Source organism: Strix uralensis, chromosome 5, assembly GCF_047716275.1.
Source record: "Strix uralensis isolate ZFMK-TIS-50842 chromosome 5, bStrUra1, whole genome shotgun sequence".
Taxonomy (NCBI): domain Eukaryota; kingdom Metazoa; phylum Chordata; class Aves; order Strigiformes; family Strigidae; genus Strix; species Strix uralensis.
The window spans coordinates 49,112,102-49,131,669 of record NC_133976.1 but is presented as its reverse complement, the minus strand read 5'-3'; the positions used below and the strand labels follow the sequence as shown (position 1 = coordinate 49,131,669).

General features: G+C 33.6%; 1 protein-coding gene across 5 annotated transcripts in view; it reads left to right on the top strand.

Moving 5' to 3' along the window:
* CEP290 (centrosomal protein 290) overlaps positions 1 to 19,568 on the top strand; it is a 55,143-nt gene that overhangs the window by 22,357 nt on the left and 13,218 nt on the right. For all 5 annotated transcript variants that reach the window (XM_074870698.1, XM_074870700.1, XM_074870701.1 and 2 more), the window contains 19 exons: positions 2,007 to 2,237; positions 2,750 to 2,923; positions 4,474 to 4,585; positions 5,401 to 5,606; positions 7,629 to 7,780; positions 8,733 to 8,844; positions 9,604 to 10,059; positions 10,855 to 11,019; positions 11,256 to 11,363; positions 11,451 to 11,585; positions 12,234 to 12,500; positions 13,596 to 13,703; positions 14,283 to 14,482; positions 15,159 to 15,372; positions 15,572 to 15,709; positions 15,805 to 16,026; positions 16,598 to 16,714; positions 18,142 to 18,287; positions 19,169 to 19,324. In XM_074870698.1, coding sequence (XP_074726799.1) covers positions 2,007 to 2,237; positions 2,750 to 2,923; positions 4,474 to 4,585; positions 5,401 to 5,606; positions 7,629 to 7,780; positions 8,733 to 8,844; positions 9,604 to 10,059; positions 10,855 to 11,019; positions 11,256 to 11,363; positions 11,451 to 11,585; positions 12,234 to 12,500; positions 13,596 to 13,703; positions 14,283 to 14,482; positions 15,159 to 15,372; positions 15,572 to 15,709; positions 15,805 to 16,026; positions 16,598 to 16,714; positions 18,142 to 18,287; positions 19,169 to 19,324 — 3,419 coding nt within the window. The remainder of the gene's footprint in view (positions 1 to 2,006; positions 2,238 to 2,749; positions 2,924 to 4,473; positions 4,586 to 5,400; positions 5,607 to 7,628; positions 7,781 to 8,732; positions 8,845 to 9,603; positions 10,060 to 10,854; positions 11,020 to 11,255; positions 11,364 to 11,450; positions 11,586 to 12,233; positions 12,501 to 13,595; positions 13,704 to 14,282; positions 14,483 to 15,158; positions 15,373 to 15,571; positions 15,710 to 15,804; positions 16,027 to 16,597; positions 16,715 to 18,141; positions 18,288 to 19,168; positions 19,325 to 19,568) is intronic.

Genomic DNA, 19,568 nt, shown 5'->3' with positions numbered 1-19,568 from the left:
TAATTTTCAAGCCGACTACTTTATTTCAAGTCTGTAACTCTATGGTTACTATTCAATCTGGTTGATGGTCATCTTCCTCTTTAACATTTTCAGTTTTGAGCAAACGGCCTCTCAGACAGTCGCAGGTGTTCTGTTCACACGCACTGTTTACACTCACGCTGCTCTCTTAACAGCAGTTGTTATCCAGGCTGTTTGATTGGGAGGAGAAGCGGTGCAGGCACCCCCATGGAAAACACATCAATTTATACTAAGAATTAAGGTTATTACTTTGAACTACATCTTATTTATATATACCTGTTAATGTATGTGTATCAGTGTTTCACAAAAACAGGAAACGGAATTCATCTTTCTATTTTGGTTTACTTCCACCAAGACTGAATTCGATATTCTATTGAGAAAACTGAAAAATAACTTTTTAAGAAGGTGGTATTCAAAAGTTCCTGGAATTGATGCAGGTGCCTCATCACAGACACAGTGCAATTTTAGAGGTGGCTTCAGGTGCCTTTGAGCGGATAGCAATAGCTGCCAAATACGACAGAAGACATAAGGGACACACATGTGTCCTTTTAGAGAAGCAGACTCAGGGCAAGGATATCACAAGGTGCTGAAAATGACTGTGGATGCCTAAGTTTAGACAGCTGAGTTCTATCCCTTTTCTTCTGCTGAGGGGTAACTGTAGTGGTATGTGGTCCTTCTTATAATCATGTTCATAACTGTAATTGATTTGCAAAATAATTGTATCCTGAGGCAGTTAAGTCTAAATATATTTCCGGAAAGTGAAATTGAAATTGTTGTGCAGATGTTTCTGCTGTATGTTTGAGAGAGCGAACACGAGGGCCATCTTATTTAATTTGTTCAGTATCTTATTCTGCATTACTGGAGTCACAGGAGTAGATTGCAGGATAAAGATATTTCTGGGATTTGATTTTTAAATGTCTTTAAAATATAATGGAGTTTTGTGATGTTAGCAGTGCTATCAAAGTATTGCTGAGATCTTTTAAGAAATTAGTTTCCCAATAGCTTTTGTTTCCAGAAACACCTCCTATCCAAGATAAGAAATACGATTATTTAGTATTAATTTTTGTTAGTATGTAATTTTGATCAGAATTGGGTGAACATTTTCAGATTAAACATTTCTCCAAAATTAATTCACTGTGAATGATCAATGAAAATGTGTTGCTTGCTCTTAGAATCTTAAGTAAAACGGGCTTCTTGATCAGAAAAGCTAAATCTTTGCCAGTTGTCATGGAACTGGATTTTTTTTCATGGCTTCAGGCTTCCAGGACTGGAGTTTTTTCTAGCTACCTGCTCACTCTTCTTCATTAGTCTCAGGAATCTGGGATTTTACAAATTTCTACTCCCTGTCTCCTTGGCAAGCTGATGTGTGCAACAGCAAAGCTAAAGCTCATGTGCCTTCTGCAACCTGAGTAGCTGTAGTTAATTTTCCACAGCCCCACCCGCCACACTCATATTTATACATGCATGCAAACACATGTGTGTGCACATACACACAAACACACACATGTTTCCATAGGAGGAGTTCTGTTGTTACTTTACAAATACTGGTTTGGTCCTCACGGTAGGACATTATTAGTGTTAGGAACCACAGGGATTCTATTTGGTTTAGAAAATTGTTCCAATATAGTTGTTTCGATTCTAGTAAAAGGGGGGAAGACTGATGACAGTGAATGTAGAGAATTATTTTTGTTCTAAATTCTGAAAATGTCAGCATTAACTAAAATTCCAGTTAGTCAGTGAGATGTATTTAGCTTCTATTCCTCAGAAACTAATGATTTTTAAGATTTAATTTTTTTCTTATAATAGAATATTGTATGCTTATGCATGTGTTGAGTGTGTATATATACTTTATGAGCAAAAAGAAATTATTTCAGACAGATTAATGGAATCTTTACACCTAGATTAAAAAATGTACAAGAAAGCTTGTCTACATAGTTGAGTTTTACCATATTTCCATACAAGTTTCTTATTAAAAAAATATTTTACAGAATTTACTCAGTGCACTTCAGCTGGATCCTGATGAAACAAAAAAAGTACTTGCAGAAAATAATAGGAAAATAACTGTTTTACGAGTTAATGAAAGGTCACTAACAAGGCAGTATACGACTTTACTTGAAACAGAACGGCATCTTAGAAAAGAAAATGAGAAACTAAGGGGTGAAATAACACATATGGAAACTGCGGTTATAGGGAAGATTGGAAACTTGCAACGATTCAAGGTATAGTAATAGTACACATTTTTATTTTTACAGTTTGGCAATAAATATACTTTTTTAAATGGAGGCAGTACTAGTTTCTTGAATGCATTACCCAAATGCTTGTTAAATGCTGTTATAAATTTTGACAAAACATTCTCTGTATTTAAATAAGCATCATAATACGAAACCTGTCTATTTTCCCCTTCTGAAGTTGCTTCAACAAGTTATTTTTATTGGAAGTGTCATGTGAAGCCAAATCTTGCTTTTTGACCTTGCAGGTTGCTAAGGCCTGTATTAACTCATCTTTATAAAATATGATTGAGAGGCAGTAATTGATAAAATTACCCACAGAAGTTTTGTTATTGTTTATTGCAAGCAATTTACAAAGTTGGACAGTAATCTAGTAAAATAAACCAGTATCAAGTTCTAAAGTATTATATTAAGTGGTATTCTTTTTCTGTGGAGTAATTTTAATTTTTCTATTTAAAGGTCTAGCAGACCATAGTAACCCATTGTGTTGATTATTTTCATAGGAAATGGCTAGCTTTAAGATTGCAGCTCTGCAAAAAGTGTTGGATGGTAGTGTGCCATTGTCTGAGCTAGAACTGGCTAATAAGCAGTACAATGCATTAACTGCTAAATACAGAGATATGTTACAAAAAGATAACGTGCTCGTCCAACGAACAACAAACATGGAACATATGGAGGTAATGTTTACATTATGTTTGAACCCTAAAGGGAAAAAAACCTCATTATACATTCATTCTGCATTGGTTTTTGTTCTCACTTAATAGAAAGATAGAACAGGAGTCCCAGTGCTAGAACTGCTCGTTGTAACAGTTCCATAGTGGGTATGAGATGTTGGAGCCAGTCTTACTGTTGCTATCAAATTTTAATTTGCTTACCTGGTATTTTTCAGTGGATTAAGAAACATACACAAAGTCCCAGATTTTATTTCGGTGGGCATACATAAAAGCATTTTGTTTAATTTTTTGGTGGGTTGGTTTGTTTGGGTTTTTTTGTTTGTTTGCTTTTTAAGTTAAACTCTGGGTATGTTCCCTCACAAAGTATTTTTAGTTCTTTGATTGCCAAAACAAGGTTGTCAGAAGGAATATTTGCCATCATCTTCAGTTTTGGAGGTCATACGGAAAGTAGAATGAGTATAAACACTTTAGAAGCTTTCTCTCAAAGTAAGTGTTCTTACTAATTCGTGACTTACGAGAATGAAATGTTCAGTTCTGAAAGGCCTTTTGGCCTTTGGAATTTTACTTCCATAAAAGAAATAAATAACCAAAGATTGTTCACAATCAGTTTGCAAAATGTTGTAAGGACTGAAAATCTGTAACTATTCCTTTGAACTTTTATTCTTGAGTAGAAGGGAGCTTCTTTTCAAGAACTGTGAAGCTGGCTTCAAAGATAGATGTGTTACTACCTCCCACTTTTCATTCATGTCAGAAAGAATAGTCCAGCAAAGTAGTAGTTTAACCAGTAGTTAAAGCTTATGTCATGTTCTTATCTGTTGGGTTTCTGTGGTTGACAAGTATCGAACTATTAAATTTGGCTGCTTGGGAACAGGTAAGTGCATTTGTGTTAGCTAAAGAATTAATGATTCCTTCTCTACTCTATGAAATTTTGTGTGTATGAAAACTTGCATTGCCTATTTCAGTAATGTCATAGAACTAGAGAATCATTTATCAATAGCAAACTAAAATTGTATTTAGAAAACTAGAAATTGAAAACTAATACAAAGTGTTCAGTTCATTTTACTGGCTAATGTGGAAATTTGTGTTTCTATCTGGAGGAGTGAAGGAATATTTACAAAACTAATGTTTGGCATCACATTAAATGCCTGAAAGAACTAAAAGAAGCATATGATCTGTCTCAAACGTGTATTTATGTGCAAGATGAAGTATCCTGTGCGGGGTGAAATATCCTCCAGAAGTACTTCTATTTTTTCCCACTGTTAATGAGGTGTTCAGTATGACAAGCATAGATTTCTTCATCTAATCCTAGACACTCTAGGAATCACAGTCACTGATGATAAATATTCACAGTAATGCTAGTTGGCAGATACAACATAGAGAGCAAAGACTAGCATTTTTACACTCAGGAAACGTGCTTTTCTGTTGCCGTATATGTAGATTATGTGTTGTGCATAGGTAAAATCTCTTGATTTAAAAGATTTTATAGATACTAAACATCAAGTCTGCTACAGTTAAATAGTTTGCTGTTATGTTGCAAATTTTTTGTCATACAGCGTGAGAATGAATCCTTGAAAGCACAGATAAATTTATTGAGTAAGGAACTGGAGATCACGAAAGAGAAACTTCACACTGTAGAACAGGCTTGGGAACAGATGGCTAAACTGGGCAAGTATGAAAGTTATATTGCAACATTAAAAATCAAATGGCATGTCTTGTGTAAAAGTCATATTTTAAAAAGTTTTTAAATTGGTGTAACTTAATACAAAAAAGTCAAAACTATTTTGTATCTTTCATTAACAGTCTTTTTTTTTTGTGATTTTTTTTGTTTGTTTGTTTGTTTCATACCAAAACCAAATTTGGTATTTTCCTCTGGAAACTGTTCCATGTTGACTTTTTATGGGTTATTGGGTCAAGGGGTTTAAAAGCTGGAACTTGTAAAGCAACATCACCTGATTTTTTTTTTTTTTTTAATAAGATGCACTATATTCTAACTTGTCAGTTAAAGTACTTCATACATTGTCAGGAAAATTATTTCTTTTTCCTGGTTTCATGCGCTGTAACAAAGTATTTTTTCTTGATAGCTGGCGCTTCTTTATGTACAGTTTACACTTCCATTATTCAAGAAGAACTCATCGACATATCTTTATTTTACAGATTTTAAATTAGATTTCCTGAAGATTTACAAGCTGAATAAAGGATAAAGTGAAAGACTACACTGAAAATAGTTATCAGTCTCAATAACCATGGTTGCAAATATCCGCATTTATAATTGATAACAGTGTTTTATTCAAATTAGATACATTTCAACCATGCAATAGGGCAAGACAACCATGCCTCCAGTTTAAAAAAGTAATACGGGTGTTTCGGTAAAGTTTATTTGACAGAGATAAAGTAAAACTCATGTTCTGTTTTGTGGTGCAATTCATTTTCATAGTTGAATCAGCCTGTGTATTCCCTAATTTAAATATTTCTACATGTAGGGGATGACAATGCCATGGACAAGGCCACAAAAGCAATAACCAACAGTGAGATTTTGTCCATTTCTAAGAAAATCACAATGTTGGAAATGAAGGAGCTAAATGAAAGACAGAGAGCAGAGCATTCGCAACGAATGTATGAACATTTAAGGAATACTGTAAAGCAAATAGAAGAACGTAATTTTGAATTGGAAACAAAATTTGCTGAGGTAAATCTGTTGAGATTTAAAAACATGATTTGTCATTTTAAAAGCATATTTTGAGATTTTCAAAAAGTATTTTGTATCATGATTGGCAAATAAACTTGTGATGCAAAATATAGCTGCTTTTAAGAGCTGCAATTTTGCATGCACAGGACATTTGTAGAAAATAATTTGTCAGTAGTTTATTTCAAACATTAGTTAATCTCTAAAGCACACAATGAGCATCTTGACAGATTGCTTGCTAGTTTTTCAGCAGACTACTAGAAAAAAGTCTGTTCTTGACCTGTTATTTCTTGTGTCTATTTCATATGATTCCTTTTCTGTTAATTTTCCATTAGTTACCAACGATTCAAAAAATGTTAGACCTTTGCATCCCTTTTTTCTGCTACAAACTGGCTATGTCCTCTGTCATGTGCCAAACATTATCTATAACACAGGAATAAAAGTCATGTGCCATTGAAGCTGATGATCGTTAGTATTCCTGTCATATCAGTCTTAATCTTGTTAGATTATTTTTGTCCCCACTATTTGTATATGAAGTTTGTTACATAAATTCATTATTAAGTAGTAGGAGACATTATTATAATTTCCAGCCTAATTTATTTATAGGCAGTTGTACACATATGTTCTTGTGCCAGTATTGGCCTATAATTTAAACGCAGGGGAAGAAAAAGAATAGTTATGTTGACAGGAATGTTGATAGATTGTATTCATTCCCCCTCCTGCTTTGCTAGACTTCAGCGTAGCTATTTTAGATTGCTCTTGACCCCATTTCTTTGTTGTTTTAGCAGTGTTTGTTACACTGTTTTAAGTTAATCTGTGACATGGAATAACTGAAAGTGTATAAAGCTTTTTAGCAGCAGTATTGTTAAAGCCTTTTCTGATGACATGACTTTATTTCATTATGAAACACCTCAGGTGATGCACCCTAGGATCACATTTTCTTTTTCTCTTTTGCATATATTATTATCTGTCTTGCGATACTATACTGGTATTCCTTCATTCTGAGTTGAAAAACTCAGTGCCACAATTTTTTCTTATTAGTTCCTCTGTGCATCCCTTTTTCCTTATTTCTTTGGCTCCAGGACATACATTTTCTGTTTCATATACTCCTGTTGCTAGTGCCTCCTAATCTGGCATCATTGTTTTGTTTTGGTTTGGTTTTTTTAGAGAGAGAGATAGATAGATATAACAAGTTTGTGCTAAGGTAATCAATGGGAATTGTAAGAGATAATCAGTTTAAGAACTGGTAACTAGAGGAAGTCTACTAGACATACTATAGACATATAGTATGCCTAGAGATTTAGTACTGCCTCAAATATGTGAAGAGCAGATAATAAGATACACCACACTTTGTTTGTTTAGGACATCAGTTATTTTATTAAGGAGTGGTATCAGATTAATCTGCCACAACTGTATTTACTGAATTAATTCCTGAGGCTTCTCTATGTTGCCTAATGCTTTTCAGATATCTATCTTTTTCTTAATGCTCTTTGATTTGAATTGAAACATTAGTTACTCGGTATTTAATAATCACCTTGAAAAATCAGGCTGCTTGAAAGAATATCACTTAATTATGAAAGTTCTTTTTAGAAAGAACAAAAGAACTACACTAATTGTGAGTCTTGGACTTGTAACCTGTATTTGTGTTACCAATCCTGATATACTAGACATTATATAAATGTATAAGTAAGACTTAATTTCCTAAAGAGTTTACAGTCTTACTCTTTTTTCTCTTTTTTTCTTATTTTAGTTTAAGAGCAAGTTATTGCAGTAATGGTTTTAAGAAAATTCACTAAAAAAATTATGTTTAATTTAGAATCCTGTTCTGTGACGACCTGTGTATCTGTTCTCATGTGTATGCAATACTGCAAACAAAAAGATGTTGAAGCAGAGAGGAAAGGAAATTTGTTTTAGAACCCAGCTGAACAGTGTTTTGTAATGACTAAAAAATTTCTTTACAGGGTTGGGAACAGTTGTGTGCTTAGGATACTATCTTGTTTGTTTCTGGTATTGTTTTTTTTTAAGCTCACCAATATCAACCTTGAGGCACAGAAAGTGGAACAGGAATTAAGAGATGAACTGTCAAAGAGTATAAGTAAGGCAGTAAGTGATGCAGATAGACGACAAATCATGGACCTAGAGAAGCGTGAGATGGAGCTCAAGATTGAAGTATCAAAGTAAGTGTTGAAGTAACTAATTTCGAATGCAGTATGTTCGGAAGCATGCAAAAATTTAGGCTATATAGGCTTACATAATACACTACTTGTGTATTACTAACAGATAATTTTCAATGCCTATTTTTTTTTGGCATTTATATATGCCAAATTTGGAATTGAAAATTAAGCATTTAATTCATGACTATAAAGAAAGTAATTTGCTTCATTTTGATTTGAACAAAGAATTAAGTGCTGGCCTGGATAGACATGGGTAAGTGTGCACTTTGATACTTCTTACTAGTATTTTTAAACTAATCAAGGTTTATTTTGTTTCTGTGCCACGACCTCCCTTAAATGTATGAAGATCTCATAAATTGGAAAGCAATTCTTACTTTCAATGAGTCATAGATATCTCGATGATTAAACTGCAGTGGGGGGGGTGCCATTTACCTAAGAAATTATCTTTGTATGAATAAATTGAAAAACTGACCTTTTTAGATATGTTGATATGGACATTTGTCTTTGAGTAAAGAACATAATCCTGTTACATTCCTAAAACAGTGCAGTGATTTTTGACACTGAAAATGTGTGATTAGACTTGGGGAGGCAGAGAAAGGAATTGAGAATGAAACTTTTTGAGCTTTTATGTCCTGAAGTGCAAAAGAAATAAAGGACAGAGGTGCTTAGTTCAGTTAAAACCATGGCATTGTTTTCCTGCAGTAGGTTACTGCTAGTAAATTTCGTATAATTTACAGGAAAATGCCCTGTGAAAAAGCTGAGAGGTAATACAGAAGAATTTTTGTAACAAGGATTCTGAGTAGTAGAGAAGATTATGCTGAAAAGAACAAAGTTTTCAAATGTTTTGATATGAGGAAACATACTAAGCATGTTTTCTTAGCATCTTCTAAGTAGAAAAACTTAATAGGTTTTTCAGTGGTTTCAAGTGACACAATACTCTTGTTTTCCCTGCAAGGTTAAGAGAACTGTCTGATGTAGCAAAAATGCAAGTTGAGGCTGTGGAGGCACGCCAGCAATACAGAGATAAAGAAGTGGAATCTCTCAGAATGCAAATTTTAGACTATCAGGTAAAATTCAACCTTTATTAACACCGCCGTTTGGATTTTTCCCCCTGGAGTGAGAAGAAATTAAGTGATTCTACAGTGGATTAGGAAGCGCTAAAAAACTTCAGAAGGATCTTAACAAGCTGCTGCTTTTAGTGGCCATACACTTTCAAGAGTTCTATATTACATTAATTATTCCCTTCTACATTTTTTCCATTTCTAGTTGTACAGCTATTACGGGTCCTGAGCTTTTCCCCATGTTATTTACATACTATTTATTCCTATATGATTAATAGCTCATGGTCAGTATTTAAATATAGTATCAGGAAAGTTTGATAGTTTTTTATAAGACAATCAGTGGCTTGTAAATCTTGAAGATTTGCAGTAGACTTATTGTATTGCTTTGTTATTAGCTGAAACAGTTTCTTGGGGTTTGTTTTCATGATCTAGAATGGTTTGAGTCCCTAAATATGACACTTGTGTCAGCTTTTACATTACCATATTTTCTAAGTTTAGGTATACATTTCTTCCTCATTTTCTGGTATATTGGAAAGAAGTAAGAGTTAAGATCAGTATCTAAAAAGGTATGCTTCTAAAATGTGGCTGTAGAAACAACTGTGGAAAAATAAAAAGCTGGTTTTAGAGGCTAATCTTTACTCTTATCTATGGAATAAAATAAGTGCAATATATAAAATACAAAAAAATAATAGCCTGTTTATATTTAATATGCACTGCATTAACGCATTCAAAATGAAAAATTTGGTTTATAAATTTTGTTCTTAGGCACAGTCAGATGAAAAAGCAGTTATTGCAAAACTACATCAGCATATCATAGCCCTTCAAGGTAGTGAATCTGTTGCTGAAAGCAAATTGGAGACACTTAAATTGAAACTACAGAAGACGGAGATCCATAATCTACGTTTAGAACAGAAGCTTGATGAGAGAGAACAAGCCTTATATTTTGCCCGACTGGAAGGAAGAAATAGAGCCAAACACCTACAACAGACGGTTCAGTCTTTGCGGCGACAGTTTAGTGGTGCTCTGCCTTTAGCACAGCAAGAAAAATTCTCTAAAACAATGATTCAGCTACAGAATGACAAACTGAAGATCCTGGAAGAAGTTCAGCATGCCCAACAGGAGCGTCGAAATGCAGAAAACAGAGCATTAGAGATGGAGTTAAAACTGAAAAGTTTAGAAGAATTAATAAGTGCACTGAAGGACACAAGAGGAGCTCAAAAGGTTTGCTATTTTACAACTTTGAATAGCTTTGTTCATCTGATCCACATGTAAATTACGTTTCAGTTCAGCTTGTTCCCTAAAAGTCTGTTTTAATGTAGAACTTGATGATTTCAAAATATGTTTTGTTAGGATATGCCAGCTATCATTTTTTGTTTTCCTATTTTAAAAAAGTAATACATCATTAGTTAATTGCCCTGTAAAAGTCAGCGCAGTCATATTCACTAATTTTCTTTTGTGCCTAATTAAGTGACATAGGAATTAGAGGCCACCTATGAATTTGGTTATATTAAACTGAATTAAATTAAGAATTGAATTAAACTATGAATGAAATTAAATTAAACCCAGAGTAGCCTTCTGAAAGTTCTGTTCCATGAGCTTGCATTGCAATCTTTACATGTGCATTTCTGAATACATACAGTTTTTAATGGTTTTGAAAATCTTCTGCTGTCTTAGAAAAGTTAACCAAACTTCTTGCATGCTTTTTATTGTTCAGTCTGGACAGATGCATAGGGTATAGCTTTGGTCATTTGAGAATTATTTGCAATGCACTTCTGTCGGTGTAGGGGAAACCTGTTGCCTCTCCAATTTGCTGCACTTTTCAGTCGTTCATCTTGTAGTTTCATACTCTTGCCATGCCTCCTCACTCAAGAGAAGTGAAGAAACTTAAAAAGGCAGAACGTCTTTCTTTCTGTTGGTTTGATAAGTGCCATACTGCCTCAAAGTCAAAGAGTGTAGCTGCATCTAGTTGGCCTGTGGGCTTGGTAAATTATAATACTGTGTGTCATTCATTATTAGGTAATTGAATGGCATATGAAGATGGAGGAACTCCATCTGCAGGAACTTAAACTCAATCGTGAGTTAGTCAAGCAAAAGGAAGAGGTGAAATATTTGCATAATATAATTTCTGAATATGAACGTACAATCAATAATCTGGAAGAAGAAATTGTGCAGCAGAACAAGGTATGTATTTCTCCATGCTATTAGAAAAACAACCTATTTCTTATTTCACTAAATGATTTTTAAAAGGAAGATTCTTCCTAGTAAGTTTTTAACATAGAGGTTTGTATCTTGGTTCCATAATTTTTTTAATAGCACATTGAGTATTTATTTGGTATCTCTTTTTTTCTGTTTAAGTTGGTTATAAAATTCCCATAGCCTTCAATAAATAAAATACCTTTATCAAACATTTGTTACAGTTTCATGAAGAAAGGCAAATGGCTTGGGACCAGAGGGAAGTGGAACTGCAGCGCCAGTTAGACGTGTATGATCATCAACAAAATGAAATACTTAGTACAGCTCTAAAGGTACATGCACTGAATTAACTAAAAATAGACTTATAAGCACATTTTTCAGAGCTGTCGGATTACATGAATATGAATCTTTCTGTGCAGTTAGAAGAGGCTACAGGATCAGTTCCAGACCCTAGTTTGCCACTCCCACAACAACTTGAGTTGGCTTTGAGAAAGATTCAGGAGCATATTCGAACAATCCTGGAAACTAGGGCAACCTGCAAATCACTGGAGGAGGTAATTAAATGTATAAATTATCATATAAAGGGACAAAGTTTGTATTTCTATGCCTTTTAATTTTTTTTATATAATATATATCCTTTTATAAATGTCACTCAGATGTGTCCAATCCCTTAGAAGTATTTAACACAGAGAAAATATAAATAATGTAATCACACCATGACTGAAATATATTCTCCACTAGAAAAAAATATTGGGGAAAATTTTTTAATCTTTTAGATCATTCATTTAGTAGGGTAAGATGCTCTTGCTGTACAAAATTCAGTTGGCTATAGCTAGTTGAATTTAGCAAGTGTTACATTAAATTTAACAAGTAGTGTAGCAAAATCCTTTTATCTTGGGTTGCCACATTGAAATTCTGTTACAGAAGATACTTTATGGTTGGTAAGAAATTTGAAAAACACCAGCTTCTTAATTTCGTATCACAAAATGAGTTGCAGAAGTGTCTTGTGCTAGGCAAATAATACATAATGATATTCTGGGACTTCTTTCATCTAATACTAATCCCATATAGCAAGAACTGTGTGCAAAACGTTTTGTGTTTGTAAGTCCATTTAGACAAATCTTTCTAGTACATTTTTTAAAAAGTAAGATCTTTTTGCAGTGTTTGAATTCTGGAAATGCAACAATTGCCTTCTGTTGTAGAAATTAAAAGAAAAGGAAACTGCTCTGTGGAAAGCTGAACAAAGTGTTTTATCAAGAGACAAAGTTATAAATGAACTAAGACTTCGATTACCTGCAACATCAGAAAGAGAGAAAATAATGGCTGAATTAGGCAAACAAGAAGATGATCCACAGTACCATCATGCTGTAAAAATTGCTCATCAAACCATTGCAAATATGCAAGCAAGATTAAATCAAAAGGAGGAAGTGTTAAAAAAATACCAACAGTTGCTTGCTAAAGCAAGAGAGGTAGTTAAACTTTTTGAACAAAATTTCTTCCATTTTTAAGTTGTTGTAGTTGATTCTTTGTTTATCTCACTGCTAGTGAAATATTAAGAAGTTTCTGACCTCGGAGGTAACAGAACAGTGACAGTAATTTTTTTATGTAGAAAGTTCATGTAGAATTTTTTAACTTCTTAAAATAGGAGGCTTGCTCAGTCAAGAGGTTATGTGTATGATGTCTGTCTAGGAATTAAATTAGTGTGAAAGGAAGAAAATTAAAATTCTCCTGTGAGAAGTGGTTTCGGTATATTGTATATTTATATGGCATTTTCCAGTACTTGCAATAATGATCTCTGGACTGCATCTTGTCATGAATTTGGAAGGTACAGGAAAGACATGTGTTTATGGAAAACATGCCTCTTAAAGCATATTTTAAATTAAAGCATATTTTAAAGTATAAATAGTGTATCTAAGCATACTGTATATTATTTAAGCATACTTCATATTCTTTATAATGTTAAAGTGTAAACTTTGTGTCTAAGAGGTACTTCAAGACTAAACATGCATCAGTTTTAGTGTGTTTGGATCAGGAGCACATTTCCAAAGCAGGCTTCCTATCATCTTCACTTAGTGTGCTTTGGTTAACATGCGTAGCTATTTCTTCTGGGAGAAATCACGTTTTTTGCTTTGGAAGTAAACCAGAAGATGCAGTCTAAAAATGAGCGTACTGTGTTCTGTCTGCTAGCAGACATTCAATCCACAGGATCACACTGTAGTCCAAAGTAAACAGACCTTAAAAGTACATAGTATGAATATCATTATCCCTATTGATAGTCATAGTTGGTGAGGACCAACAACTGTTTTTCTCTCCAGCTCCTATCCTGTTGCACCATACAGGTTAAAACTGCAATAGTAGATTTTTTCCAATAGTGTTAAAAAGGAAAAAAATAAATCGTTGATTATATCAAGGAGAAAAGAATTTTTTAAACTGCCAGAATTGGAGGAAAATTTGGGGAGCAATACTGAGCAATGAGTGACCAATCAACATGAAAGTACTGTAGTTTCATGACTTTCTGGAATAGTGTGCATCTGTAGAGTTATATTTTTATTTTGAACTAACAGGAACAAGAGGAAATGGCAAAGAAGCATGAGGAAGACCTTAGAGTTCTATACCAGAAGTTAAATTTGCATACTGATAATTCTCTTAATAAATTCAAACAGACTGCTTTGGTGAGTTATATGTGTTTGTGGGATTAGTGATGTTGTTCCTAAATTTTTTAAAATATCGTTCAAAAGAACAGTTTTGCAGTCAAAAGTAGATAATAAATGATGACAGGAAAAATGAATGGATGGTTGGTACAGAATTATTGTGTTGTTCTTGAGAGAATTCGCAAGAGATGGATTAGAAGTATAAAAAACCAAAGTTACCACCTCAGTATATATGAGCGTTATTCTTATCCTAATTTATGGAGACTTCTAGGAAGGAGAGTTATATTTTCTTTTCTGTTTTTTTATTCAGTCTGTGGTTATGTTAAACTAACCCATTTCAATACAAATTTTTTCTTGACACTTTATGATAAGGTGAAACCTGTATTTAACTGGTTATTCTGTGGATCATTAGATGCACAAAGCTTTTTTCAAACCGGTGTGACTGCTCTCTCTCTGGACTAAGAGTCACATCTCAGTAAACAAACATGTTCGATAATAATACTTGGTTATATTCAGGATTGAGTTTAAAATGCATCAGTAATGCTTACCTTCAATTTAAAACTTAAAATATTTATCACATGCATTTGTTCTGTTTTACAGGAGTTAGTGAAAAAGACTACTTTATCACTTTCCAACAACAAACATTTTCTCCGCTTAGCTGAAATGGAGCAAACTGTAGCAGAACAGGATAATTCTCTTGCTTCACTTGTTTTAAAATTAAAGAAAACATCATCTGATTTGGAGAAACAAAAACAAATTACTTCAATGAAAATCAAAGAGTTTGAGACTGTCAGAGCCCAGTAAGTTTTTAGACTGTTAACATAAGCACAATTAGATTCGATCAAGTCAGTAATGTATTGCTGCTGCAGTACTGTCTATCAAATTGAACATGTTTTTGCTGAATTTAAGATTTGTCTGAAAAAACTAACTCAAAGAGTTACTGTGGTTGATAATTGTAAACTATTTTTAATCTGTAGCCATTCATCAAGGCTAATACGGAAAAACTGTGGCTTGGAAAAGTACCTTTCAGTTGTTAGCTTTGTGCCATTCAGTGAAAAAGAAAGTATCCAAGGAGTCTTGGTGTAAGAGTTGTCTTTAAGCTACTGTGATACTGGTTTGTATTTTGCGTCTTTTTATCCCCTGATACATCCATTTGGGGTTGCTGCCTAACAAGTTCAAACTCATGCAAATTTAACCCCTGGTTAAAAGGAGAGAAAAGTAAGATGCTTTCTTTACCTCTGAGGGCCAGGAATTAGAATGAATAATACTCTAATTTCATTTTGCTGATTTTCTTGAGTAATTGTCTTATTAAATGGAGGCCTTCTTTGTTGAGTCAGTCTTTTTTTACTGTTTCCAAATCTATGTGTCATTTGCTTTAATAATCATAAAAAATATAACATCGTACCCTTTGTTATTTATTTGTGTTTGCTAACTTAATTATTGCAGTGTACCCTATTAATGCTTATTTTTTATTAGGCTTCAGGAAAAGCACACAGTTGATGTGGAACGACTAAAAGATGAAGCAAATGAATTGAGGAACCTGTTATCTCAGATGGAGAAGGAATTAGCAAGTGTAAAAGCTGAACTAGAGATCCAAAAAGAAGCAAATAATAGAGCACCCACAGCAACACTGAAAAACCTGGTGGAACAGCTGAAGAGCCAGTTAGCCATAAAAGAGAAGCAGCAGAAAGTTAGTCAACAAAAATTAATCCCTATGTCACATAAATGTTTAATGTTGCTTAATGTTTAAGAATTCTATGTATAGTACAGCAGGAGGTACAATATAATTGTATAATATAACATAGTAAAATATAATGTCCTTTTCTTGTTTTGTAATGTTCATATCAGCAGCTTCTTCATTTAAAAGAACTTGAATTTATTGTTTTCAGGCTTTGAGTAAAGCGCTTCTGGAACTCCGAGCAGAAATGACTGCTAATGCTGAACAGCAGATTATTTCTGCTGCATCAGAAAAAGAGGCAAATATGAATGTCCAGGAGATTGTTGACAGACAAACAAAGGGGCTTATGGTAAGTACTAGGAAATACTGTATTGCGTTGTTGTATTGTTGATAATCCTGATTGTGAGGGTTTGCTGGTTGGTTTGTTTGTTTGTTTTCTTCTAGACACATATAGAGGAATTAAAAAACCAGATTACAAAATTTACAGACAACCTTAAAATAAGTAAAGCTAGAGAAAGTTCTTTGTCTGAGGAAAGGGATGAGTTGAACCAAGAACTTCAGAGGAAACAAAAAGCATTTGCTAAAATGTTGAAAGAAAAAAATGAAATGGAAAAAGAAAATGAAGAACTGAAGAAACGGATTAAGAGGCTAAGCAGTAGCATTCAGGTAGAAGTGATTTTTAAAATTATGTTCAATCTTGGTCAAGTTTCTGCATAGATATGCTGGTTTGGGGGGAAAAGATTAAGTACTTCTGGCAGGCATTGAGACTTGATTTAAAAATTTATTTTTTCTCATCAGCTGGGTTACATGTGAGCTATTAGCTTTTGCTGTTGGAAGCATGCCTCAAATAAAAGGAAGAGACTGAAAAATGCTTGCTCCTTGAAATATGTTTGAAAGAGTCTGAGGAGTTGAATTACCACTTTCAAAGCTTCTTTGAAAAATGGAATTTTGTGATCTTCCTGGCTGTCCTTATTTCCCCTTTCAGAAGGAAAGGGTTTACAGTAGAATTGTCTAATTTTTTTTTTTTTTTTTTTTTTTTTTTAATTCAGCTACTTGCTGCTGAGTATTCAGTTTGGAATGTAACTTTACATTCTAATGTTTTAATAATTTAAAGATAATTTCATTTAGCTTGTAAATTAAGTCTACGAATTGGAATGAAAGTCATTTTTTGAGTAGAAAAAAATACTTAGGTAGTGGTCATTAAGCTTTAAGTTTGTAAAAGTTTGTAATTTTTCAGAGCAAAGCTGATGAACAAAATCTGATAGATGCACTTCAGAAAAAGATTAAAAAGTTGGAAAGTGAACTTGAGAAGAAGTGTGAAGAAACAGAAAAAAAAGGTGTAAGAGAAGGGAAGGTATGTGATATTTAAATCGTGGCTTTAAAGACATCATCAGCCTAGGTCTAGGCAGTTGAACTCTCCCTATTGCCTCTAAAAAAAAACAACCAACCAAACTCGATCAGAAGAAAAGCAGTTTCATGACTGTAACTTTTTCATGTTTCCCATACTCTTTGTTACTGCTTTTGCTGCTGAGTACTGGTATATTAATGTTTTTCTGCTCTTTTTGTAGAATTAAAGATCCGTTACAAATCTTAAAATTTTACAGGTGGCAGTGAAATTGATTATGTAAGTGCTGTCAAATGTGCATTTGTGAAATCAGTGCAATGATAAAATCATGAAGGTACTTGGGAGCAAAAGTGTGAATCTTAAAAGGGATGATGTCTGTATAAGTGATTTCTTCACAACAGTGATCTCCATATACAAGAGGTTCTGAGCAATTGGAGATGTGTTCATTTTACCAGTTGTTTTGTTTGGTTTTTTGCTTGTTATTTCATACTTCAGTAACTAATCAGTGGCTTGTCATAGTAATCATAAAGTATACTGGAATATTATAGCATGCTTGTATAAAGACATTCAGACTATTTATGATATTAAATATTATTCTAGGACTGCATTTAGGCTTCCAGTTAATTTGAGATTGTTTTAAATACCTGTTGCTTAGTGTCTAGAGATATTTTTCTCAAACTTGGCATGTTTTTGCCTTTTTCCAAGATTTTGCTTTCTGTCTGTCCCTTAGTAGCAGTAACTGTTTAGAATGAAGACAGAAATGAAGGTACAGGGGCTAACTGGAGAAAAGATAAGTCCAATTTAAAAAAAAGAATAGAAACAAAAATTTCTTAGAGGAATATTGACTGTCATTTTTCAGTAGCCATTTGTGATCACATAGGTACAGGTTTTAACTGATGTATGATTTATAGGTACTGAATTGTAACTTTAACTAGAGATTCCATTTCTCGTAGGAAAAAATAAACTAAAATGACCAATCGTACAGCTGTGCAGCAGGGGCATATAAACTCCTGGTGAGCTGCAGAAGACAGATCGGTTGTAAACTGGCTTAGAAAAACACTTCTTTTTCTTTAATCTGTCTTCTTTACTAACATATAATTCAAAGTAAAAGGATACATTGCACTAGTACCTCTAATTTCATAAAACGTGTCACTCCTCTTTTTGTAAAATGAATATTAAATCTAAGGAAGAATTTGGTAAGAGCATTAAACTGCATCAGCTTTGTACACCAGTCACTACAGCATACTTAAGGTATCCAGCTGGGCCTGTTATTTACCTTATGGCAAATAAGGTAAATAATATATGCCTGCTATGGCTTCATGTTTTAAATTGATAAATGAAGAATATATCATTCTTGGTTTTCTAACATGTTTACTTATTTTGCTTTGAGAAAAAAATTCAAAAAGAAATACATAATTTGTTTATGTGCTTCACAGACCTCCAAGGAGGAAATAATTAGATGGGAAGAAGGTAAAAAATGGCAAGTCAGAATGGAAGGATTGCGGAACAAACTAAGGGAAAAGGAAAAAGAAGCAGATGCTTTAGCCAAACAGTTGAATACATTGAAGGAAATTTATACCAAGTGAGTTGGTTTTAATAGATTCAGCTACAAAATGGTGATGTAAGGGAAATCCAAGTATGTTTGCCACTATTATAATAGTTATAACAGTTTGTTGTAAGATTGATGTCTAGAATTTGACATTGCTATTGAGATTAAAAGGATTAGTTAATTTTCAAGCAGCAGGCTACTCCTTTAGTATCCTTTCCCTTGTAGAAACCAACAGCCTTTATTAGAAGAAACTGACTCTGAATAAAACCAGTTTAAGTCCTTTATTATGCTTCTTGTGTATAGCATTCTGTTATTCCCATGAAACAAATATCACCTTTGTGAAGACAGGCTGTTTCTCACCACTGCGTTACTTAATCAGGTTGATAGAATTGGATAGTGTGCTACTGTTAATATGTAGTGCTATTGCAGTACTGACGGTTCTAGGATTATGAGATGGAAGCCTTTTAAAAAAAAACACACGTGCAAACCCTCTGCAAATGTTATGTTGACTTCAGTACAGTAATGGCAGTGTTTTACTGATAAAAGATGCAGAAGAGAAAGGAAACTCTGATGGCGATTGTAGCTGTTAAGATTGTGGTTTGCAACTGCTTCAAAATGGTATTTATTCTTAGCAAGTCCTGCATGAATTTTACATAAAACACAGGCAAGACCAGCAACTGGTTTATAACACGTTTGATTCTGACTTAACATTCACTGTTTTTTCCAGGTTTGGTTTTGGATTTTTTTGGTAAAGCTGTACTGTCTATAAGGTAACCTTCTTAAACAGAAAAGGAGGTGTGGTTCAGTGAGCAAATAAATTGCAAATGTGGATTCTTTAAGACAGAAAATATTTTCTCCTAAAGAAAGCAAGTTAGGCAATAAAGTTTTAAATGTAAATTTACTGGATGTTGCAGGACTGAAAAAGAGAGAATTGCTCTACAGAAGAAACTGAGAACTACTGGTGTCACTGTTGATCGTGTTGTTGGAGTAAGAGCCTCAGAGTCTGAAAAAGAACTGGAAGAACTAAGAAAACGGAATCTAGATTTAGAAAATGAAGTTGCTCACATGAGGTGAGAGGCGTTTTAAAAGAATCTATAAAAACTAAAAAATCTAAATGAGAAAAAAAAAATCTGTGGAAAGAGATGGATAGTCTCTATTAGACCAACTGATTCAATAAGGAAAAAAACAGGTGGAAACTTCAAAAAATCCTTGAACAGACTTAAAGCTGTTTGGGAGCAGTTATGCATGTTCAGAGAATATGCAGCATTGGTTCATTATTATAAAAAGCTAAATCATATGAAAAACATCTGGCTC